At 35.3% G+C, this 24,966-nt stretch overlaps 1 protein-coding gene across 5 annotated transcripts in view; it reads left to right on the top strand.

Annotated features, from left to right (window-relative positions):
* The window catches only part of UGGT2 (UDP-glucose glycoprotein glucosyltransferase 2), an 80,974-nt gene that overhangs the window by 6,276 nt on the left and 49,732 nt on the right, over positions 1 to 24,966 (top strand). For 3 of the 5 annotated variants that reach the window (XM_023947600.2, XM_023947589.2, XM_086880878.1), the window contains exons 3-13: positions 1,960 to 2,090; positions 3,207 to 3,319; positions 7,403 to 7,577; positions 9,510 to 9,606; positions 10,641 to 10,713; positions 12,755 to 12,855; positions 15,787 to 15,886; positions 18,798 to 18,858; positions 22,334 to 22,425; positions 23,317 to 23,464; positions 24,437 to 24,556. In XM_023947600.2, the coding sequence (XP_023803368.2) occupies positions 1,960 to 2,090; positions 3,207 to 3,319; positions 7,403 to 7,577; positions 9,510 to 9,606; positions 10,641 to 10,713; positions 12,755 to 12,855; positions 15,787 to 15,886; positions 18,798 to 18,858; positions 22,334 to 22,425; positions 23,317 to 23,464; positions 24,437 to 24,556 (1,211 nt within the window). Of the gene's footprint in view, positions 1 to 1,959; positions 2,091 to 3,206; positions 3,320 to 7,402; positions 7,578 to 8,624; positions 8,651 to 9,509; positions 9,607 to 10,640; positions 10,714 to 12,754; positions 12,856 to 15,786; positions 15,887 to 18,797; positions 18,859 to 22,333; positions 22,426 to 23,316; positions 23,465 to 24,436; positions 24,557 to 24,966 lie in introns of those variants that run through there. The other 2 variants (XM_086880876.1, XM_086880877.1) reach the window with 2 other exon arrangements.

The raw sequence follows: 24,966 nt of genomic DNA on the forward strand, positions 1-24,966 counted from the left end.
TCACTAAGTTTGGACAAGACCTCAAAGGCTGAGTCCAGCCTTTGACTGATTGCTGCTCTGTCAATTAAACCATAGCAGTCAGTGCCACGCCCAGTCACCTCTTGAACACCTCCGAGAATGGTGACTGCATTACCTCCCTGGGCAGCCCATTCTAATTTTTTCAGTGAAAGAATTCTTCCTGATGTCCATCCTGCATTACCTCCCCTGGCACAGCTTGAGGCCATTTCCCCTTGTCCTGTTGATACTTGCCAGGGAGAAGAGGCTGACCCGGACCTGGCTACAGCTTCTTTTCAGGTGGTTGCAGAGAGTGATAAGATCTCCTTTGAGATTCCTTCAGGCTAAACATCCCCAGCTCTCTCATCTGCTCCTCATAGGACTTGTGCTGAGAGCCTTCACCAGCTTTGTTGCAATTTGGGTTCTGCCAGGGCTATGTGTAGGTGTAGAGAACATAGATTGGTTTTTCATCCATTGAATATAATGTAAGACTGTAACAACTATATGTGATGGATTGACCCCTTCTGGCAACTAAGCAGCACATGTCCACTCTCTGTCCTCCGCAGTAGGCTGAGGAAGAGCATTAGGAAAAGGTAAAACCTGTGAGTTGAGATAAAAACCATTTAATCATTGAAATAAATTGAAATATAATAATAGTAACAACTGAAACAAGAGAGGAATAAAACTTGTCTCAAGTGATGCATGATACAATTGCTCATCACCCACTGACTGATGGCAAGCCTGTCCCCAAGCAGGGATCAACAGCTCCCAGCCAACTCTCCCAGTTTATATACTGAGTGTGGCATTCCACAGCATGGAGTGGCCCTTTGGCCAGTTCAGGTCAGCTTCTCTTGCCCATGCTCCCTCCCAGCTTCTTGTGCACCTTGGTGCTGGCAGAGCCTGGGAAACTGAAAAGTCCTGGTTCAGGATAAGCACTGTCTAGCCCCAACTTAAAGCTACTGTGTTACCACATAATTCTCATACCAAATCCAAAACACAGCAGTGTACCAGCTACTGGGAAGAAAATTAACTCTACCCCTGCTGAAACCAGGACATCATATAGAATTCATGGGAAGGACCTTCCTTGAAATGCAGACTGTACACTCTTCAAATGTTAGGGGTTTTTTCTAGTGAATTACAGCAAATTCAGCCTTTCTAAATAAGGGGTTTTAAGGAGGAGAAGGCAGAAAGGAGACACTAGAGGCTTTAAGAGCAATAGAAGATTTTATTTTATCTTATTTTTAGAACCACGACAGGGTTGTAAAGAAGAAAATGAGAGGATAGAAGCTGCTTAGTTATGAAAATTGAGTATGCCTCTAGAATGAGAATTGAAGGTTAATTATTTCCAACCAGTGTTCTGTATTATCACTTCTATCATTTCCAGACACCATCCACCTACCTTCTTACTCAGAGTCCTAATTTTGACCTTGAAAATACAAGATATGCAGGGAAGGAGGAGGCTGCTTCACATGTTGTATCCATTCTCGTACTTTTGCTTATCATGTGTTTTGAAGGAAGAAATAGAATATGTGAGATTAGCTCAAAGAATGACACCTTTAGAAGATTTTTATTTATGTAAGTTGCATGGTTGAAGTATTTCAAAACTAAATGTGAGGAAATTATTTGTAAAATAATGCTCTATTCAAGACTCTCTACATAGGTTTTTCATGGGACATTATTGCTGAGTGGGTTTTTATATTGCTGAAAATAATTTCTGTATTAACTTGTGCTATTGACCTCTCTTTTGTTGGTGGGTTTTTTGTTGGGTTTTTTTTTGTGATATTAGGCCTCTGGATTTGTAGGAAAGGAAATAGTTATTAGTGGACAACACTGAAAACTTTAGAATGCCAAACAGCACTGGCATTAATGCTCGCTTATGTAGTGTAGGTGGATATGCCATTCATTGTTTAGGGCTAAGTACTAAAAGATTGGCTTTTCTTTTCTTTTTTTTCCTCTCTTCAACAGATTCAGAGTACTCCTATTACAATTTAATCTTGAAGAAAGCAGGACAATTTTTATCCAATTTGCAGATCAATCTATTGAAGTTTGCGCTTTCCATACGGGCTTATTCTCCAACTGTTCAGATGTTTCTGCAGGTGAGAGTATTGCCTGATACATTTGGTACGTGATTGAATGTGGTATTTTGGCTAAATAATGTTTGTTATAGTTCAGTAAAATATATACCAGTATTATTTGGAATCAAACATGATAAAGCTGATGCTTTTTAAGCTGGTTATATTGACAGGAACAAATATTCATGTTCAGTTGTATGGATAGCATTCCTTTCAAGGTAGAATTCTTTTGCAATTGTTCATTTTTTAAAACTCAGGTTTTGGGGATTTTTGGCATTGTGTCAAATAATCCTGTGGGAATTCAGACATTCCCAGAGTAGGACATTTCCTGTAGCTTCAAGTGATTTGTATTTGTTATTTAGTGGATTTCTCATCTTTCTCATTGTTTTAGTATTTAATAAGTTAAAAAATTAGGAAAACCTGCATTGTTAATGAAAAAGTGAGAGGACATAAATTAACTGTGCCTCTAAACATAAAATTGCTACTCCTCCTTTTAGCAATGCCACCTTAAGGATAAAGTGAGAAATCCGTATTTCTGAAAGGTAATAAGCTGCAATAAAGTTAGGGGGTTCTGCAGGTATTCTCTGGAGGAATATCATCATCTCAAACTCATGTCTTTTTGTTTTTACCTTTCAGCTGGTGAATCCAGACTCACTGACATGCAGTCACATTATTCCCACTTCATATTGGTATAGCTGAGTAGAGTTTCATTAAAAAGGCAGAGGATGGGAGAGAGAATCAAAATTTGGTGTTATTTGTTTGGGATTTATTGGTTTAGAAGACTAATCTTTGAATGTTAACATGATTGCTGATAACAACCAAAATTAAAAATATCTCAGAGTACAGGCTGTGATTTCAGCTTGTGCAGGAGATTTCTCAGTCCTGTTTTTACAGAAGATAAATGTACTTTTCATTTTCTGGAGTATGACTGCATTTAATAGACTACATCTCACAAAGGTTATAGGGTCTTAATCTTTTAATGTTTTTCTTTTTTTTTGCTTTTCCCCCCACGTACCCAGTTTTGAATGGGCTTAATTAGAAACACAGCTTAATGGCAGCTGTTGAGTTATTTTAATCAAAGGGATGTGAGTTTAAGTGCAATCAAAGCATTCTGGTTGAGTGTAATTGTTGAAATATTAGATTGCAGCTGATGAACCTCCACCAGAAGGCTGCAGTGCATTTGTGGTTATCCATGGGAAGCACACCTGTAAGACTAAAAGAATAAAAAAGCTGCTAGAGAAGGCTACTAAGAGGTAAATATAATGATCTAGTTTAAGAGGAAAAATAGATTACTAAAGAGCTTAATATTATAAGAGTTTGTCAGTTATGACTCAAAGTAGGTTTTAAAATCATAGACATTTGGTCCTCTAATCACATGGACAATTTTGTATTTTTTCCTTTTTTTTTTTTTTTTTTTTCTTTTACATGGAATAGTCAAGTGTAAGTTATAGTGTACTGTCTAGACAAACTTACAGTTTTGTATGTCTCACAGAGTACTCTGCTGACAGACCTTTCTCTGTAGTCAGTGTCACTGTGCTTGAGGTTTTCTGGGTTTCAAGGGCTTGGCATAGAAGTAGAAGAAGAGTCTACCTCAACTGGCATGACCTTTCCTTACCCTGTGCTAGAGCTTGCACCTATCAATCCTTTCTGCAGGTTTTGTCCTGTGGTAACTTACATCAGTCCAGAATTGGAGCTCTGAAGTAAAATGTGTAGAATATCAAAATAACAGTAACAAAGAGATGACAGTTTTATATTTAATCTATTTTTTTTTAACAAAAGTATTAATTTGTTGTTTTTCAAGACCTGCATGTAGCATTTTTTTCTTTGTTTATTTTCCCCTCCCCCCCTGCAATGGTCTCCATAATATGCATTAGTGTCCATACCCTCAACCACTTCATGGAGATATGCAGAGCTGAAAGATGATTTAGTAGGGTATATTTTTGGATTTTGCTTTCTGTGAAAAATAAATTGTAGGGAGAAGCCCTGAAAACCTATAAATTTGTCTCTTTGGGGTTGGTTGCTTCTGAAAATAATTTGGTGTTCTACATGTGTGATTTGTGGTGTATTCTAAGTCCATTGATAAAATTACAACCTACTAAATCATTGTCTTTTGTTTATTCAATAGCCAAGGTTTCTGTAAAAACAATTCACTGTCTAGTTTACAATGTCCCATTTTTACCAATTATATTCTTCTAAAAAATGTCTTTTTTTCCCCACATAAAAGCCAAAATATACTACAGATAATGTCAAGTGCTGTTGAATTCTTGTGGCCATATATTAAAGCATCATGAGACCATATCATTTTGGTGCAACGTCTGAAAATAGTAAACTTTAGTTATTTTTAAAATAAATTAAATTTATTATTTTTTAAAGCAATTAACTGGATTCAGCATGTTCTCCTTTCTGGAGGTATTATTCCCAAATGTACAAAATTCTGGAAAATCACAGTAGTAAACAATTGAATCCAGAATTATTCAGAATTGAGAGACAGACTGTAGAAATCATTAAGAACTTGCAACAAAACTGTAGTTTCTTTTATTTGATTGGTCTTCTATTTTCAGTAACTTTGCGGTCAATCACATCACACCATTCAGAGTTGCAGGGACAAAATATTGATAAATTTTCCCTCCTTCTCAACATCCCAAAACTAATGATGTCACTCAACTATTTAGAGTACCTGGAGCTAGACTCTGAGAAAAACATGTTCACATTCACATGTTCAGGTAATCGTTAACTCTCTTAATGCCATTTGTACTCTGGGTAGCAGATGCTTCACCTATGCTGGTGATATTTAGGCTAGGTGATAATGATAGGGCTGTGCTCCTGTTCCTTTTTTTTTTCTTCCTGGTAAACAAATGATATAAAGGACAGTGTGCCATGTCATAGCTGGTTGCTCTAAACCAGTCGTTCTTTCTGTCTTTTCATATTTTTGATTTATTAATTGTTTTTTATTTCAAACTATTTTCCTTTGTGTTCCATTCTGTGTTATGTCATGACTCTTCCAGTTCACCCAGGCCAATTTAAGTTCTGCTTTCAGTTGTTCACTATGTTTGGATGAGGATGCTAGAAATGTCCTGATTTTAGGGACTGATAATTTCAAATCTCACCAGAAGAGAAAGAAGAGGCTGCAGCATTCTTTTTGTGTGGATTCATAATCTCAACCCAGCATCAGGCTCTTTGGACTAAGGAGAGCCCAGATATTCTGCATATCAAGGTTAAGGTTTTGCTTCATTCAGTCCTTTATGCAGCAGCGACTGTGATTATGTCTTTTACACTTTCAGCCATGTTGCAATGGACTGTGTGGCTCTAATTTGAAGTATTTTGTGTGGAGGTGCAATGGCTCCAGAAGTCAAGGGCTCTGGCCATGTCAAAGAACACATGGTTAAATGATTGGGATTGCTATCTTGCTAACTGTCCAAAACACAGCACTAAGGTTTCTGGGGCTGTCACTGTGAGGAGAAGCATTAATTTGAGTCACATTTTGCTCAAAGCAATCAGTGCCTTAGATTTGTCAGTACTTGTTTGCTGTCTTCTATAACACTGTTTCTTCACCCTATCCTGGGTTCTATCTAGACAACCATATAGTTGCCTGTACTACCCTAGAAACTGATTAGCAAATGCTGAACTCCACATCTGTGTAATTTTTTTATCTTTTTCTTTTTGTCTGCCCAGCTGTTCTTCCTTGTCTTTCAGGCAGCCTTCTTATGAGCATCTCTTACAGCAGGAAATTAATTACCTTTCAGTTTTAAGAGGAGGAGAATCAATTCCTTGTCACTACTATTCAGTGTTGAAGAGAAACAAAGAACAGAGGCTTATCTTGGATTTACAAGAGCTGAACACTTAAATTCTCAACCCAAGGTCATTAGCGGAGCTCTATGCAGTGTTGTTTCATTGCAGCACTTAATATTTTCATGAAACATGTGCACTGTGGTATGAGACTGTCACTATTCAAGTCATGGCATGTAACCATCTTAGCTGACTGGTTGAAGTAGAGTGGATAAAGTTAGTTAGGAAAAGAGAAGCTCCCTTAGTTGAGGTTTTCCACTCTCTCCATGACAGTGGCAGCTTTTGTCTCTCTGTTTGTGAGAAGGAAGTTGCACAAGTCACATCCCACATGCTTTCATTGGGGCAAATCTGGATCAGTTCTTCCACAGAGCTTGCTCATTCAAGAGTCGTTTCAGACTCCTGGATCTCACCTATTTGATCTGACTTGTCCTGAGATAGCAGTGGGATAGCTTGCCTGGTATTTCTGTGACACCCAACTACCTGTACCCAAGTTAATTCTTAAACAGGGCCCCTCCTTTTATTTCTGCCTTACAAGTGAGGTCCTTGATTGCATACCTACCAAACTTATATAGGAAATTGATGTTAAAACCCTGACTAACCTCATACAAATTGCTTCTGCTTGGAGTGAGGGTTTGCAGGACATTACCTACAAAGGTTACCTTTGCAGTGTAAATTTTTCTATGTTTTTTTACACTGACGATTTTCCAAAGATCTGCATCACAGAAACTGTGGTTTTCTGCTCACAGCTTTCCAGTATGGCTCTTCCGTGAGTGTCTACCATGCACAGTTCTGTACTGTGCGTTGAATTAGAGTTTCCTAACTTCTCTTGGGAGTGCTTGAAGACAGTTTACTGCTGTTTTGATGGTCAGTGCAAAGGCAACTTTGAAAAAGTGTGCTCATCAATAATTAGTACCTTGAGTGTATTACTCAATCATATCCTCTGTTTCTTCTCCATCTTTCCCAGGTTTTATTCAAAATATGTTTTTATTCATCTAAGAAATCATTGCAGCATAACTTTTCTAGTCCTGGTTTTCAATTAGGAGTGTAGGTAGGCAGTCAAAATTTGCAAAATTAGCTAAATTAACAGGGCCTGATGGTTTCAAAATAGTATAACCTCAGTTAGTTTCCAGGTGTGGTCACAGCTTCCTCAAAATTTACGGAATCTCCCTCTGCTACTCTGCTGCTCACTGATTGCTCTATGCATCTGTAATAAATGTATCATTCAAATTAAAAGCTTCAGGTTGTTACTTATGCACAAAATATCCGAGTGCTCTGCTTTTCATATGTTTTGTGTTGTGATTTGATAAAATATATTTCAATTATTTATAGTTGATGCTGATTTTTCAGTTTCTTATACTTTAATGTGTGAATTTGTTGTTCTGGGTTTGTTTGTGAACAATCATGATTATTTTGTGATGATTTTAACATGGCTTGTATACTTCTAGCATATAAACATTTCCTAGGTTTTTTAATTATGAAGTAGATAAACTGCCACTGTTTTAATTAATTTTCTGACTTTATAATATCACAACTATTTGTTTTAAAACCAGACCCAGGCCATATCTTTATAAAGGAGACCATAAATTCCCAGCTCTCAAAGAGGATGGTCCAGTGGTTATTCTGTATGCAGAAATAGGTACAAAAGGCTTTGTCAAATTCCACAAGATTTTATCTGAGAAGGCGAAAAAGGAGGAAATTGTTTATGTTCTCCGGCATTATGTTCAGGTATGCAATTCAAATCAATGTTGTTTCAGTAAACTGTTAGTATTCTGTTTTTGCTTTGCTTACTTTTTGACAAAACACATTTTCTACATTTATTTTTGCATTTGCACAATACATTTTCTAATATTAAAACTCTGTAGGTAAGTAATTCACCAAATGCAAACTATGAAGCCAGGAAAATGCAGTAATGTTACCAATTCTGCGTGTAAGCACTGATTGCATCACTAATCTTGAAATACCTCTGTTTTTGTTATAGGTCTGAGTTTGTATGGTGTACAAAGATTTTGGTGTATCTTGGTGCAGCAGACTGAACATACTAGTAACTAGAATTAGAAAAATGGAAAATAGAGAAGAGAATCAAATTGAGAAATTACCACTTATATTTTTACATATTCTCCATGTAATCTCATATTCACTGAGATACAGCAGCATGGGTTATCACAGCCAGCAGCATTGACCAGTTTTAGAATGTTTGTGTTCCATAGTGTCACTATTTGAAACATAATGCTTCTGAATTCTTTTCTTAACTTACTCTTCTCCCCAAAACAAAACAAGAAAAATACCAGTACATGGAGCTGTATTGTCCCCAGTTTTGATTATTGGGAGGCTTTTGTGATTTATATTCACAATACAACTCTTAAATAGTGTGACTAATCTGATGGAGTGAGAGGTTGCTGTGTTTTATGTAGACCAGGCATTTCAGGGAGAAGAGACATGTAGCTTGCCAATGACTTTGAGTTGTTTGCTCACATTAATGGAATAGAGAATTTCAGGAAACCAGTCTTGAATTCAAAGTTCTGTGGGGTATAGTTTTTTATTGAACTTTGTTCTTTTATGCTTTTATTTCAATTAAATGCCTCCTTGCATATTAAATGTCTCATTGCTTTGCCTGGCTTATGCCTCGTGGTCTCCCCAAATGTGTGTTGTCTTCTTGCCTGCACTTCTCTCTTCAGACCTTTCTTCCCTTTATTTCCTTGCTCACAACCTCCATTTTTATTCTTTGGTACCCACTGGGATGGATTCTCCCTCCTCTTTTACATTAAATGCCAGAAGAGGGAGCATTGAGAACACAAGAGGTAGGTCTTTCTGCTGTCTCTTTCTTTTTTTAACCAGTATCACTGAGACTACTTACAGGGTGCTCTCTGCTCCCTCTACCTTGAGTTTTGCTTAGAGGATGGACAGAGAAGCCTCCCAGTTCTACTGGGTCTTCACTTATAGCCTGGAGGATTCAGTACAGAATAGTTCTTAGAAATTGCAAGCCAAAGCTTAAAGGCTTTCAAGAAATTGCTGCTGTGCATGTGCAGATTGCATTTTGGAAAGGGGATGTTCATACATTTGAGGCAAATTAGGACATATATTCAGAAATAAGTATGCTTTGCGTAATTACAGTATTGAATGTCAAACTTCCACTCCAAAGTTAGAAGCGGCTGTTGTTTGTTTTTAGTAAGTGGCAACCTGTTTTTAGCAGAGATCCTTTAATATATTTTATTAATACTCCTTGCAGAAAATGATTAATTGTCTTATCAAAAATTTTAAAAAGAGTAAGTCTGATGCAAAAACAGAGATTTTCCTTGTAACACCCTGTAAGTCTGCCAACATTACGAAGAAATTAGTATCGGTTTAAAATGTGAGTCGTGAGGGATCAATAATTGTGTAGGGTGCTATGCTCTGCCTTTTCTAGTCTCCCTTCTAGTGTTGTGTGAAGGCTGCCTTTGACCAGCCTTTCTGTGGTTTGCAGGAGATAAAGGAAATTCTTTTACATGCCTTCTCAGTGGACTGTCAATGTGCCTTGCATTTTGAATTGAAAGACAAATTTAAGTAATGACTTAAAAGTCACATTATTTTAAAGTTACAATATTGGATATTGTTAATCTATTTTAAAGATATTTTTTAAGTTATGTTTTTTCCTTGTGTTAAAATAATATCATCAAACAGAAACCAAATTCCAGGAAAATGTATTTATCTGGATATGGCGTGGAACTTGCAATAAAGAGTACAGAATATAAAGCAGTAGATGACACACAGGTTAAAGGTATGTACGTTTTTTAATTAATTTGGTATCTTGTTGGAGGTACTAGTGAAATGCATTAAAATCTTCAGTTTGTGCAATATTCAGTCATTAATGTTTTCAAGGTTATACTTAATTTCTGACTACAGGAGGAAATCTCAGATAATAGGAACTAACAAATCAAAATAGATGAGAACAGTCATAAAGATCTGTGCTTAGGGTACAGTCAATTTTGTAACTAATTGCTGCTTTCTGTGGCTCTTCAAAACACAATCTGGTCTTCTTCCTCTCAGTAATTTTAAGATTGTTTACCTTTGTACTTCAGTTACCTTATGATTGTTGGCATCTCTGAAATACTAATGGCTACAGTATCTACACATTAGTTTTTCAGAGCTGAGGAGGTTTTTTCTCTGAATTTCTGTGGAAATACTTTTACCATCTTCTGTAGGAAAGATGTGATGTACCACAGAATTTGGAGCATTGTATGTCACAATGTATTGAAATAAGACATTTACTGCAGAAAGTAGTAACTACAGCATGGTGACACAGAGAAATTACCTTGCTGGGACATTCACAAGATAAAAGGAAAGTTAAGTCTCTTTGGTAAGACTAGGGTTTAATGACCTTTGAGTCATGTCAGAAAATAGTTTAGTTTTTTAAAGGGGAAGAAACTGTTCTCTGGCTTACATTAAATACTACCCTAAAGTGCTTTAAGGTCATCAGGCTTTTCAAGTGTGAATTTGGTAGTAGTTAACTGATAAGTTATACCTTATCACTTAATCAAAGTGAGAAATGTCTGTTTTGGGAAGTGAACTGTTAAACTACACCTACTTAATTTTATATGAAAATTGTTACTACTAAATGAATGATACTAAAAAATTAATTTTTATGTTGCAAATTTCTGTAGAGTAATTACTTTTGATGTCAAAATATGTAAGTATGAATTTAATTAAAACTATATCTGGGAATGACAACTTAGTGATTGTATGTTTCTATTACATTTTATAATTCTTAAAAACTTTCTTGGCTTATATTGTCTTCATGTGTTATGTGTTCAGGAGCAAAGGAGACAAAAGAAGAGGAAGATGAGGAGGAAAGCGATGTCCAAGGATTTCTCTTTGGCAAATTAAAGTGAGTTGATTTAAGTTTAATTAAACTTTTATGTTTGTTTCTGGAACCTCAACCAGCTGGGTTTTTTTCATAGAAGAACTGAGATTTATGTTGGAAATTACTTTATTTGGTGGAAATTATGATTTTTTTTTTCAAATGTCTTGAGAACATAAAGATGCAACGATTGTTTATTCTGTTAATTTCAATGTATTGCTTCTAGTTTTCTTATTATCTTAGAATGTATATAGTAAACTTTTTAAATTAAAAATATCTGCCTGGGTAACACTCACAAAAACTTAGAACATTGTGATTTCCCATTTGTTAGATAATTAGAATCAAAATGTTGGTTTTCAAAATGTAAGAGTAGCACAAGAAATCCAAACCCACGTGATGTATCTCCATAAGGTGTTTTTAAGAAGGATAGTAATGGATTTCATAGAGTTAAGGAGTGATATTTCTAGGAAAATGGGCTTATTATAGATACCATCTCATTTTGGCATTTGTGAATTTGTGTTCTTTTCCATCAGGAACTCTTATCTCCAAGCTGTGATCTGTTAGATGAAATTGAATGTTACCCTACTAAGCACTTCTTCCAGTCCTCAGTTGCTGGATTCATTTTGTGAGTTCAGTCATGCAGAGTGCTTCCTTTTTCCTGTAGCACATCCATGTAGCGGATCATAAGTTTTTTTCTTCGGCAAAAACCCTTGGGATTGTGGGTCTTTTCTAGATGTCATTCTCTCATTATTTAAAACAAAAAGTAAATGTGTTTCTAGATATTGTCACGAAACTGTAAATCTCAGAGTTCAGAGCTGCTAATTCTGTCTAAATTCGTGAGAGCCTATCCCCTCCTTTCCTGCCTCTGTGTTCTTAAACACATTGAAGTAGAAGTGCACTCAGATCTTGAGGTTTCCCTGTCGTTTCACCTATGTGTTTGAGATTCTGTACAGCAGGTAATACCAAATGCTTATGCCATATCTTTATCTGAGCTTTTTTTCTTGTATTTTGCTAGGTTTAGCTATACTTAGTCTCTTGGTTCTCCATTGTGAGTGATTTGTGCAGCTGTCAGATAATTCTGTCTTTTTGACATTGTTTCTAGATTAATTTGGTTTTTCTCTTTTTAATAAAGGAGGTGAAATAGATGTTTCAGTAGTCTGTAAATTGTCCCTCTGTTACAGCCATGTCAAAAGTTTTCCTTTTCTCAGCTATGAAATAGTTATGAATGTAAGCAGAAGACATAAAATGTGTAGAAATTTAATGGAGTTTGTGGGTTTTTTTCAAGGATGTCTCGTAGCAGGCTGAATATTTGCCTTCAAAACTTTTTTACCTACCTATTATGTTATCAAAACAAATAGCTAAGCTTTTGTGTACGATGTTCTTTAGGTCTGACAGATGATCTGTGTGCTCAGTAGATTGAGTGCTTTCAATTTATAAAACGTGTTCTCAATTGAGGCTTTGTCTTGCCTATACCTCTTGTAGTTAATGCCACAAAGATTCAATTTCAGTCAATATATGGTACAGTTTATGTACAGTTAGGTGTACATAATTCTATTGTAAGCCAAATAAACAGTTACCTGTATGGTGTGTTAATACTGTCCAATCTTTGCCTTAATTTATTCCATCTAAATTTATGTGGCAGGTTTTGAGACAGATCACTACAAAGTAAGTGAATTCTTGGTATTTAATAAGAATTTCCTTATGGATAGAGTTGTTGAGCCCTGGAACAGGCTGGCCAGGAAAGTGATTGAGTTGCTATCCCTGGGTAGATGTGGCACTCAGGGACATGGTTTAGTGTGGACTTCACAGTGTTGGCCCAATGGTTTGACTTAAGGATCTAAAAGGTCCTTTCTGACCCAAATAATTCTGTGAGTCTCTTTAACTGGTGTTTAGCCCTCAGAAATCACCTTTTCTCACCAAAAATCCGTGTTTTTGTTTCAAGAATGAATTAAGTTCATTCTTGGTTGTTATCCTAGGAATACAATATTAGCTGGAGCAGTACTGTAGATAAAAACAAACATTGATGGATGTAATTGATTCTTTTTTGTAATAAAATGTTTTATTGTAGACGGAAGCATCCTGATCTGAAGAGTAATCTGATAGAGTTTAAAAACCATCTAATTGAAACTGCTAACAACATGGAACCACTGAAGGTTTGGGAGATGCAGGGTATGTATTGCGTTTTTTTTTAAATTAACACAATGGTCCATTTAATATTCCTTTATTATTTTAATGTATTGACAATATGACAGAAGGTTTTTTAAAAGGAGACATAATTTCATAAAAAGGCCATTATATACCACAGGTATTTAAAAGGCATGTGCTGATACCTTTTATTGTATGCTAGAAATTAAGGCAACATTGAAGTAATTTTATAAGACAGAGAGATATATTGCCTGTTTTTCTGTCTGATGTGTCATCTCAGGTACTAAAACTTGTTCTAGACATTTTTTAGAGGTCAAGAAAAAGATATAATTTTGACATGACTGCTGGGTTGGGATGAAATACATGTTAGGACAGCCTGTTTCCTTTAATTTATAAATTTTATCAGTGTACTGGAGTTCACATTGTTGTGTTTTTAAATATAAGTGGAAGAAAATGCTTTTAAAAGCTTTCATGTAGAAAAGGAAAACAAATATGTTGATTGCTAAAGCTTGTGTGCTGATGATGTGCAGGACATTCTCTAGCTTGACTGAAATTGTAAACCGCCATAAAATATAAATCTCTCAGAAAATGTGATAACATTTAAGTTCCCCCTTACATTCTTCAGCTTTAGAGGACAACCTGGTCAAAATTAGTTTGCCTATATATTGGTGCAGTGATGGAGACTGAGCAACCACCTGAGCTTCAGTTTCTTTTGGGACCGTGCTGTTACAGAGCTTGCTAGCAGTGTCTGGTCTGATACTAGCTGTGTGGGATAATTGTAGTTCACTTGCAGTCTTTTATCAATGAAGTTCAACTGCAGGATTTACCTGTGTCCAAAATTAAAACCAATTGAAAAATATTGCTTTAAAGTTCTCTTGAGAATTCTACTTTGGAAAAAAATAGAAAAGAAAATAATGAGTTTGACTATTTTTCTTTTTGTGTGTGATTGAATGCCACTTGGCTGGTATTAAAGCTGAAGCAGCCATGAAACTTCAATCTCTTTAATGTCTACCTTCAAAAGACAGTACAAGGTCTCTGTTTAGTGGTGGTCTTTTCTGTGGTGTTATGGCTATATATATGAAAAAGGAAACTGATGCTGCTCCCCAAGAAGCCAGTTCTTAGTGTTGAAAGTAGTTAAGTGTTGGGATGCTGTTAATTTATGTCAGGAAGACATAGTGGCTTATGGTTCAGGATCTTCAGTCTTCAGCCCCCACATTTTTTGGTGCAGTTGTTTTGATACCCTTACTGCTGACATGACAGTCATTCTTAATGACTAATTATAGTGGCTGAATTAATGGCTCAGCTTCTCTCTGATTTCCTTTAATTAGCTTCGAAGTAAAAATCTAACTAAATTTAAGCAAAACTACTTCAGCTATAGGGCATACTTCTATTTATAAATGAACCTAAACGCCATTCAAGAGTTGTCTTTCAAGAGCTTTTATATTTTAGGTAAGTAATTAATAAGTGCTTTTTCCTCAAGGTGCCTTACACTGTGCTCTCAGCTGTGTTAGGGTGCTGCAAGGGGAGGTCTGTATTTGACAGCCCTGACCAGAGAGAACTGAGGAAGTAAAAAGATGTCATTTGGCCTCAGCAGTATTTGAATAGTTGTATCCTAGCTGTTCAGCATATAATGGAAATTATTAACAATTTATGAAGGGTTTTAGGTGTATGACCCAAGTTCACAGCTTCCTCACTTTCTGTAGTAACAGCAGCAACTGGGTGTTGTTGCTTCAACTGATCACAACTTCTGCACCTATTGAAAGGGTTCTGAAACCTAATTTAAGAGAGATTTATTTTTATACTTTTTGTTAAAAAAAAGTATTAAGAAATAGAAGTTAACATTCTATCTCTCACTCACCAATTTTTTTCAGCCAAGAAGTACCTTGTCAGGCCAAACTAGGAATGTCTTATGCACTTCAATTCAGCCTTCATATTTTTTAATTCCTATTTGCTTCAAGAAGATGGTGCAAACTTTTACTAGGCAGCATCCTCTATGACTTTCTGCCCAGTGTTTTTTACTGTATGTGTCATCAGCTTTCCTCAAACTGAATAACCTGAGGTTTTCAGTTTTTGCTTAAACATCTTAACTAGGAGATTATGAGGAAAACCCATCACTGCATGAGTTAGCTATGTAGATGTGTACAAGGTGCATGGAAGCATCTAGTATAGTACTGTTTTACCTCATTGGTACCAAAATTGGATTAGTCCTAGTCTTACATGTCAAAATTTGTCATGTTCAAGTTAGACTCCAGAGATAGCTAAATGACTTTCATTATTATTTTTTCAGTGGATAGACAGATTAATTTTAAGCTGTCCCATTATCTGAAAATTTACTTAGTTTGGAAAACAAATCCCTTTAAAAATGTGCTATGTGTTTATGAGAACTGAAATTTTACAGTAGTTTGACTTTCCATTTATGAGTCACCATTTTCTCTGTGAATTTGCTGCTCCTTTTGAAAGTTGTAAAATTCTCATGCTCAGTCCAGCTTTCTACATTAAATATATCTGTTATCTGAAAAACTTGTCAAATCCTGGATCTGGGAAGGTCTTGCTCTTTCTGCAGTTATGGGTATCTGTGGATTGGTGTCTATCTAGGTTTTAGTGTGGTACTACCCTTTTGATGATGGCTTAATACCTCGTGGCGAATGGTCTGGGCTTTTTCAGAGTGTTTTCAGAGTGTAAATTTAGAAATTACATATACAATGTGTATGTTCAAGATAGTCAAGCAGAATTCTGTAGAAAAACCTGAATTTAGTATTTCAAACTTTCATGTGACCAGTTTTTCAACTTTAATAATGTAACTTTCATAACTGTTGAATCAATGACTGAAACATAAAATATGTAAATAGTGAGACTGTGTATATGAAACAGTTTTCTGACTATAGGCAGTAATGATTGAGTGGTATTTCCAGTGATATTTTTTTTTTTAAATTTATTTTCCTCCTCCCACCCTAGATCTTAGTTTTCAAGCAGCTACTCGAATTATGTCTACCCCTGTTTATGATGCCTTAAAGGTAATGAAGGACATTGCTCAGAACTTCCCAATAAGAGCCAGGTAAGATATTTAAGCTTTCTTTTTCTTCAAATTATATTTTTATGTTTGCATTTGACTGTAATGACAGTAATACAGATTTATATCCAAATCCTGCAGTCAGATATTCATGTTTGACAGCTAGCTAGATGGATTCCAGGCAATTTCATTGAGCAGAAGATAACTCCAGGGAGAGCTCATTATCACTCTCTTAAATGTTTCCTGTCTGATGCAGGAGATGCCATGAGCACATGCTAATTTCAGGCACTTAGTCCTCATGGATTCTACTGGAGTGATATTTTCCTAGGTGAAAACTTTTGTTGAATTAGTAGCAGAACTAGTCACAGTGGAAAGAGGCAAAATACTATTAATAAATTTTGTGGGGATCCACACACATGAGTTCTAAGTACAACACTGCTGCTGAGATTGGGCCCCGGCCCAATGTGTGGTAGTGTTCTTACTGGGGAAGATCTTTCCTCCATAACAGATTACTTAATAGAAGATCCAGATGAATAGTAAATAAATGGACATGTCCTGATTGTAGCTGTCCTAATATGAAAAATTGTTCTTCCTGTAAGCCAGTAGTATTGTAATTGAGAAATGCTTTACTTCATACTTAATAAGTTCTCCATGTAATTCTATCAGCAATATTTGGTTGAATTACTGAATTAAATGTGATACTAAATAGGGTTCTTAACTCAGCATGCTTTCACATTTTGCCACTCTTGTTTAATTATCACAGTATTTCATTGTCACCCCGATTGTCTGTTGGAGAAAATCTACACCATAGTGGAAAAACTACCGTTCTAACATCTAGTGTCAAGGAAGCAATATGCCTTTTATAATGCTTGAAGAATAATTATTATTAAATAGTATGGTATAAGTTATCACTTGGATTAGCAATCACAAAATTCAGCTTTCCAGTAGGAGATAGTGGAAGCATACATAATGTCAAACTTCAAGTCCAGTTCTGTTCTTTAAATGACAGGAAAAAGTCATTTTGAAGTGTGCCAGGTGACATTTAAATTATTGCTTTTACAAGTCATTAAATTGTTTCATTCCACTCCAACTCCCTTCGTGTATTTGTGGCATTAGCTCAATTTACCTACTCTTCAAATATTTTCTGGGTGAAAGTATAAGACAACTTTAAAATTACTAAAAGGGAATAGCGGTTTCTATCTTGCATGATTTATCATAACGTGCCAATCTAGTATGTTATTTGTAACATGAGCAATGACAAATATTTAAATAATTTAAAGTTAGTAGGTCTGCATTGACAACTTAAATCAAAGAGGCATCATATAAAAGTAGTGCACAGAATATATTTCATTAATAGTCTAGTCATGCTAAACTCAAGTCAAAAATACTAATTTGGAAAAAACTAGAATAAATAGGAAATAAAGACATTGCTTAATCACTTTAGAGAAATAGCTGATCGTTATGATAATAGTACTTTTAAACTGTGTAAGTTTCAGACAGATTTCATATGAAAACAACCGTTCTTTACTTCACAAAATTTGGTTTTAAAAGGTTTTAGAACTATAGTTATGAAAATAAAATACTGCATGTTCTTTAAAAATGGGGTTCCTTAGACCATAAAAAAATAAAAAAAACAACTAATATACCATTCCTCTGAAATTTTCTCTCACTTTCTAATTTACCATCTCCATTTTTGTGTCTCAGTATTGCCAGTAGAAAAGGCTAGTCTGAGGTAGATTTTACAAAATGTCATCAGATGTAGACAGTGTACCAGCTGATATATGTCATGGCAACATTTTGATAATTCATTTTATGAGGTACTTTCCATCTTTGAGTATACTTTCCATATTATTGTATTCTTAAAGAGCAGATAATTAAGTATTATAATGCTCTGTTGCTTGCTATTTAGTAATCATTCACAAATATTAACATTATGACCCTATAAGATCTATTTTAAATTAGTTTCTTTGGAGGAGGTGAGGATTTATTAAATGCTTTGTTATCCATAAGTTTTGAAACTGGGTTAGCAGGATCATTCTCGGTTTTCTTAGTTAACTTTCAGGTTTAAGGTGACTCCGGTTTTTCTTAAAGCCCCATACAAATTTGCTAAAGCATATACAGCCCTGTTTTGAAAAAAATGTTCACCTAGGCAACTAGAATATTTATTTTGGCATTTATCAGGACAGTCATATTTAGGTTAATATGGTTTAGGGTTTTTTTAAAACACGGAGAGGTTAATTCTCGTCTGGAAGTATTTTATGATAAGCCTGATAATTATAAACTTCACATACAATACACTGTGGCAGAGGATGATAAAATAGTCTTCCAGAACATTCATGAAAGGTAAAAAAGACAAATCAATGTGTTACCTTCAAAAGATGGAATTACTAAGGAAACTAAAACTTTGTCTGTCTGTAAATGTTTGACGTTTTCATGGGTCTCTGTCTGCAAATTTATTTTTTCTATGTCTCAGCTAATTTTAAAGTGGTCATTCTTTGCATGTTTTCCTTGCCTTTGTCTGGAAAAATCCATGGCTCTCCATGCTGTAAAGTTGCATACCATGGAGATAGTAATAGTAACTTAAAATATGCAAATATGGTATGTATTCAGGTAATAATTTAGATGACCAAACAGCTTACTTTTTTATAACATACTTCCAGAAAAAAGCAAACAAGCCATGAGGAAAGACTGAGAGTGGTAAAAAATATATCAATGATATTACTGCAAGAAAAAACTAGCCTTAATCTGGAACTTGGGTTTACTAGAGTAAAACAGAACAGTATTTCTCATAAAAATTCCGTTCTTATGGTACTGTGATACTCTTCTTTTAAAGACTTAAGCACAGCATTCTTCAGTTACAGTGCATTGGATGTTTAATTAAAATACCAATTTCACATAAAATAATAATTTTTAAAAAATACAGTGGTTGAGTGATACAAATATTTTATTTTAACAGATCACTGACAAGAGTACCTGTAGACAAGAAAATGCAAAATGAAATAGAAGAAAATCAGAAGGTTTGTTTTTATTTCTTCAGATGGACATTTGAACTGCTATTGTATTGCTGCTTTTGGAGATTTTTTTACTGCAGTGACTTTCATGGATTTTGTTAGAGAAAAAGAGCTAATTGTTCTAAAAATCTGTTTGAGACAGGTAACATTTAATTATGCAATTAAAGTATTTCACTTTCTGCTATTCATGAAACTTCTTCCATTCTCTATTTTGATTTTACCCAACTAGGCAAGGCCAAACAATTTTCGTGGAGTGTTGAGCTGAGTCACAGATTGTGTACTGGGAAAGCAACATAGGTATCAGTTACTTTTTCTATAGCTTTGGTGTTGGATCCAGCCCTGCTGCTTCTGTTATGGTCAGCACATGCTAACTTTGAGCTTTTCACTTTCTCAGAATCACACATGCAAAAGTGGTTTTTTCACACTATTCTGCACTATTCTGCAAAGTGTTCTGAATGTCATCTGTGGCAGATGGTGGTTTGGTTTTCATTCTTGATTCACTGCATCTTTTGTTCCTTGTTACCGTGTGAGGAGTCCTTGTTCTTGTGATTTTGACTGATCTGAGATTTATTCTGAGATGCCACTTAATATTTGTTGAATTAATGATTTCTGTCTCTGTTTAGTTTGGATTTTTTCTTTCAAGTTGAGTGTTGCAGTTAAATGTTAGGCACCATTCTTGTAAGACTGGTCATGTGACATTACATCCATGGTACTGTCCTTAGTCTCTTGATCTTCAGAACACATATTTTCACATGGTGTTAAGACTGACCAACCACTGTAGTGAAAGGGGTTTATACCTTACTTATGTCACTCCTGTACTTTTGCAACATTTCCATATATCATTTTGCTTTGTATCCATTAGGCCTTTTTCTCTTGCCTTGCAAAGACTAGTATCTCCAGAGGATTTCCATATTCTTTCAAAACAGTTTCAGCAGTTCACCTCCCTGACCTGTTCAGTTTTCTTGTGTGCAGGGTACATCTTTGATCCATGGGTTTTCACAGAGATCTTAGAGTGGGCTCAGCTGCGGGCCTCTTAATTCTTGCAATGCTGAGAATTTCTGTAGTTTTTGCTGAAGGGAGAAAATCAGTGTCTGCACTTCATTGCTTTCTGTACAGAGCTAAGATACACTTCTTCCTGTAACTCCTTGTTGTTAGGATTATAGTCAACATAAAGCAAAACAAATCCCAGATGATCGTAATTCCTCCAGAGCATGAGTGTTGGTATCAGGACTTTTCCTGTTTCTTGATGAAGTCTTGCCAATGACTTTCCTTAGTTGCAGCTCTCTTAACACAAAAATCAAAACTAACTGCTTAATCAAAAACTACTCTTCCACCACGAAATGCAAGGAAAAAAACAAGAAGTAAAGGTCAGTCAACTAACCATTGCTAAATATAAGGACTGGAAGAAGTAACTTAAAGTTTGGATCTGAAACAAATTACTGTGGATATCTGTGTGGCTGATCAGCTGAATCACTCCTATGATTCCATTAATGTATTGACTACATTAACTTTAGGAGGATTTTATGCACCTATCACACCAAGTTTTAATTTCATGTGAGGTCACATCCTGTCTGTAGTTTAAAGGCCTTTAGACAGCTAAAAGCTAAAATTTTTTTGAATAAAAGTAAGGAAACTTCCTGAACACTGCTGCTTGAGCACAATAAATTGTCATGTGCATTCTTGAACTGTAGTACATCCATCTAGCAGCAGGAGAGATATGATCCCATGCTGTGTGTAACTGGATGATTCCCTCTCAAGATAATGAAAGTTGAATAGGAAATGCAATGGGAGGAAATAAAGTTATTAAAAGTGAAAGACGTGATGATTTAGGTGTAATGAGTTGATGCCTAAGCAAGAAATAGACAAATAACTTCTATAGATAAAATAAAAAAATAAAGTCTCATTAAACTGAACTCACAACTTGCAATGCAATGATTTGCTGAAGTTTAGCAAGAAAATACATTAATATTATCATATTAATATTAATATTCTAGTGTCGGATGCCTAGATACTCCTTCCATCAATGTTTTTATGACAAAGTGGATGCACTTCTAGACAATCAAATATCTAGCATCAAAATTATATTAAGAATCTCAGCTCTAATTTATCAATATCTGTAAGTATCTGAAGGGAGGGTGTTAAGAAGATGGAGCCAGCCTCTTCTCCATGGTGCTGAGCAATAGGACAGGAGGCAGCAGGCAAAAACTGATGAATGGGGAAGTTCCACCTGAACATGGGGGAGAACTTCTTTACTTTACAAGTGATGAGCACTGGAACAGATTGCCCAGAGAGGTTGTGGAGTATTCCTCACTGGAGATATTCAAGAATGCATATCTGGACACAACCCTGTGCAATATGCTTTAGGAAGACATTGTTTGGGGAAGGAGATTGGACCAGATGACACATGGTGATCCCTTCAACCTTAATCATTCTGCAATTCAGCTCAGTTCTTTCCCTGCTTACATTTCCTACTTACATTTAACTGTTTGAAAGTAACCCCACTGCTTTACAGAAATAGTACCACTTTCAATGTTCTCACATTTTTGTTTTCATTTGACCAGTTATAGGAGGTTTGTATCTGGAGTGATATACTGAACCTGACTTGCTTGCTGCAGGCATGCTTTTCTTAAAGTACACTTTTTGTTCATGTTTACTTTGTTTAGCAAGTGGGAACTAAATCGGAAAAAAAAAAAAAATACTTCTTTCTCAATTAATTTTTTTTTGTTTATTTTTTGTGTTTTCTGTTTCTCCATTGGGAATAAAGGCAGATCCTGAAATCTGACTGCTACTTCTGTCATGAGTTGGAATACACTAGTGTTGTTGCTGCTGTCACTTATCTTCCTACAGCCTGAATGGTGTTGTGCCTCAGAGCTCTCTGTAGGAAAACTATAATACATGCTTTACTCCCTAAATATCACCTTCATCTTGTATTTGCTTATTGTGGATATTTTTTCTTATTTGCCAGGCAAAGATATGCTATCTCATCTGTGTTTTTCCATTGTCCCTTTGTTAGACGAGATTTTAAGTTTCTGGTCTGTTTGTCCTAATTCTCTGACACAATTCAAGTACACATTTTTCAGAATTGAGAGACATTAAGTTATTGAGAAAGCTGGTTTCAAGTGGAGGTTTGAGGGACATACATAAGCTCTCCCTTTGCTGAATGGATATATAGAAATCATTTTAAAACTTACGAGCTGTATTTCTGTATGTGTGTATTTTCACATTCTGTTGGCAAACACTAAGAATGTGTCCTTTTCTCTGCCTTGTACAGGTAGGTTATTTTCATTTGTATCTGTACATCTGAAGTGTATTAAATAGCACTCATAAAATACGTGGTTAATATTTTTCCAACACTCAGGTCAACAAAGAAATTGTGTGGAAGAGATTTGATGTGTCTGTTTTGCAGAATTACTTAAGGGGATTTATATGTGTTAGTGTAGACATATACCTAAATAAGTAAGCAGTACTTTTTACTTTTTAGCATTTTCATGAAACACTTGGAATTCAACCTGGAGAAGCACATTTATTTCTAAATGGCCTTCATATAGACCTGGCTTTTCATGATCCCTTTAGGTAAGATAGTACCTTTTGTTTGAAGGTCACAGCATTACTAATACTGGGGAGTTGTGCTCATGGTCCTATACTCAGCTTTTGAGAGCAAGGAAGCGTTCCAGTAGGAGGAATACTGATTTACAGTGGTTTTGCTTTGAGTATTGACATTGTCTAAGTAGTTGAGAATAGCCTTTTCTCTTGCAATATGTTTTCTAATTTGTTATAATTAATTTGGAAATGGAAGGAATCTAACGTATGCTTGTAAAAAGGTTAATGCTTTCCTATCCCTGTTAGTTAAAGATCAGGAAAATATAGACATGAAGGCAGTCAAAAAGTCTTACCAGCTCTGTTCTGCTGTGGAGTACTTCAGAGGTTTTTTTTATTCTCAAATTTAAACTTTCAGATTGCACCAGATGTTCCAGAGTCCCATTGGGTCTTCTGGGAGGTTTTAGGGTTTGGCTGTGTGTTTCCTCTGTGCTGTTTTCAGAGTTCTGCCATGATGCAGGCTTAGAGTTCATCTGTGTCTCCATCGCTTGCTGCTTGCTTCTCTACTCGCAAAGCTGCTTCTTCGGGTACTCCAGCTTGGATTTCTGCCTCAGGCAGGAGAGTGCAGCAAGAAAGCTTTCACTCTGCTGTCCTTCCACTTCTTAGTAAAGATGGATAAAATTGCTTCGTACAAAATAGAGCTGAATGAATAAAAGAGTTGTATAATCTGTTGTAATTACGTTTTGAAATAAGTTAGAGCCATACAATGTTACTAACTGATGTTGTTTTAAACATTAGGCTGTGGAAGAATATAAAGAGAAAATATTTTTAAGACTATTAACATGAAGATTGTTCTTAGTTTTTATAATAATTTTTGTCATGACAAGAGTTCTTTGTGGACATTATGTATTTTATCTTCCTGAAAAGTATATTAGAGATTCTTAAACTGGAAGGAAAAGCGATGCATGGTCTTCATGAACTTGGAATCAAAGGGGAGATCCTGAGTGCATTTATGAGGTTGCATATACATCCTTCAGATAATTATGCACTAGATATTCGCCACTCTTCAATAATAGTAAGTAACTAATGTTATTTATTTAGAGATTACATCTTTGATAAGTCTCTGTATGAAACAGTTTTTCTTTTTTGTACTACAATTGAAATACTAGGCATAAGGCCATATATAAGTTAGCAGTTTAAAATGTTTTCAAGGGTAATATCCCTTCAGTATTTTTTATGAGTAGTTTTCTCTAGTTTATCCCTTAATAAAATTTTAAGATATAGGGTGTTTAAAGGATAAGAAAAATACATCTAGAGTAGTTGCACACTCCAAACTATAGACTTTGTCTTTTATAGCAATTAATGTAGCTACATAATACTACATAATATCTCATATTATGCAAGACTTCTAAGTGTACTTTAAAAGTATGATAAGTGAATTGTGAGCCACTTAAATATATTGTTTCTAGCTGTCCAATAACTGTGATTTTTACCCCTCAGAATTTACACAGGTTTCATTACAAAGGTTATATACCAGGGGAAAAGGCACTAAAATATTATTTTCTTGCAACTGAAAAAGCTGCATTTCATTCTTCTGTTTGCCCCAGCTTGCACAGAAAGGACTAGAAGAACAAATCAGCTGCATGTAAATTGGCTGTTTTGATCTGTCTGAAGTTCTGTTGCTGCAGGTTGAAGATAAATACTGTACTTGGATTACAAGATGGTTATGCTGTGTTACACACATCTGTGTGATACATTTTTTTGATGTTTGTACTGTGAAAGTAATTTTCACAGTTGAAAAAAAATGGTTTTATTCACATCCTTATACACAGTACTAATGGTCCTTTTTCCTTTTCCATCTAGTATTAGTTTTATTGTGTGCTGTCTTAAAAACATTTTGATTAAAAAGAAAAAATAAAGTGTAGAAGCTATTTTCTGTTAATATTTAACAAAAGAAAGGGAGCAATTTTATAGTATTATTATGTCCATTATATATTTTTCTCAGTGTTCAGTGCGTATTTTCTAAATGGCAGTTTTTTTGTTTTAGTGGATTAATAATATAGAACAAGATCACAGCTATAGCACGTGGCCTGAAAGCTATCAGGCACTGCTAAAACCTACATTTCCTGGATTTTTACCGGAGATTAAACGCAATTTATATCATTTGGTAAGTTTGGAGAACTTTGGGTTTTTTGCATAGTATATACGTTAATATGTGTGCAGACAATTTATTAAAAAATACACATGCTGGATATATTGTTTAGTTTACTATGTGGATCTGCTAAGAGTAGGGAATACTGCTTTATCTAGTGAGTCATACATGGTTATTAGTTTGATTTGCAGATGGATTTGGGCACAGTTTTCTGAAGAGTTTTTATGTTCCATTCCACGCTATGGTATGCATAGAAAATACACTACTATTAAAGCGTGAGGGAAGGTAATGATAGCTGTCCATGGTTTAGAGATGATAAACTGAGGAATAAAAGATATTTCAGTCAGAGAGCATACAATAATTACTATCTTGTAGCTTAATTTTTCCTCTAGGATTCTGTATCATTTGGTAAGCTAAGGAAGCAG

The sequence above is a fragment of the Cyanistes caeruleus genome, chromosome 3, assembly GCF_971803275.1.
Source record: "Cyanistes caeruleus chromosome 3, bCyaCae1.hap1.1, whole genome shotgun sequence".
Lineage (NCBI taxonomy): Eukaryota > Metazoa > Chordata > Aves > Passeriformes > Paridae > Cyanistes > Cyanistes caeruleus.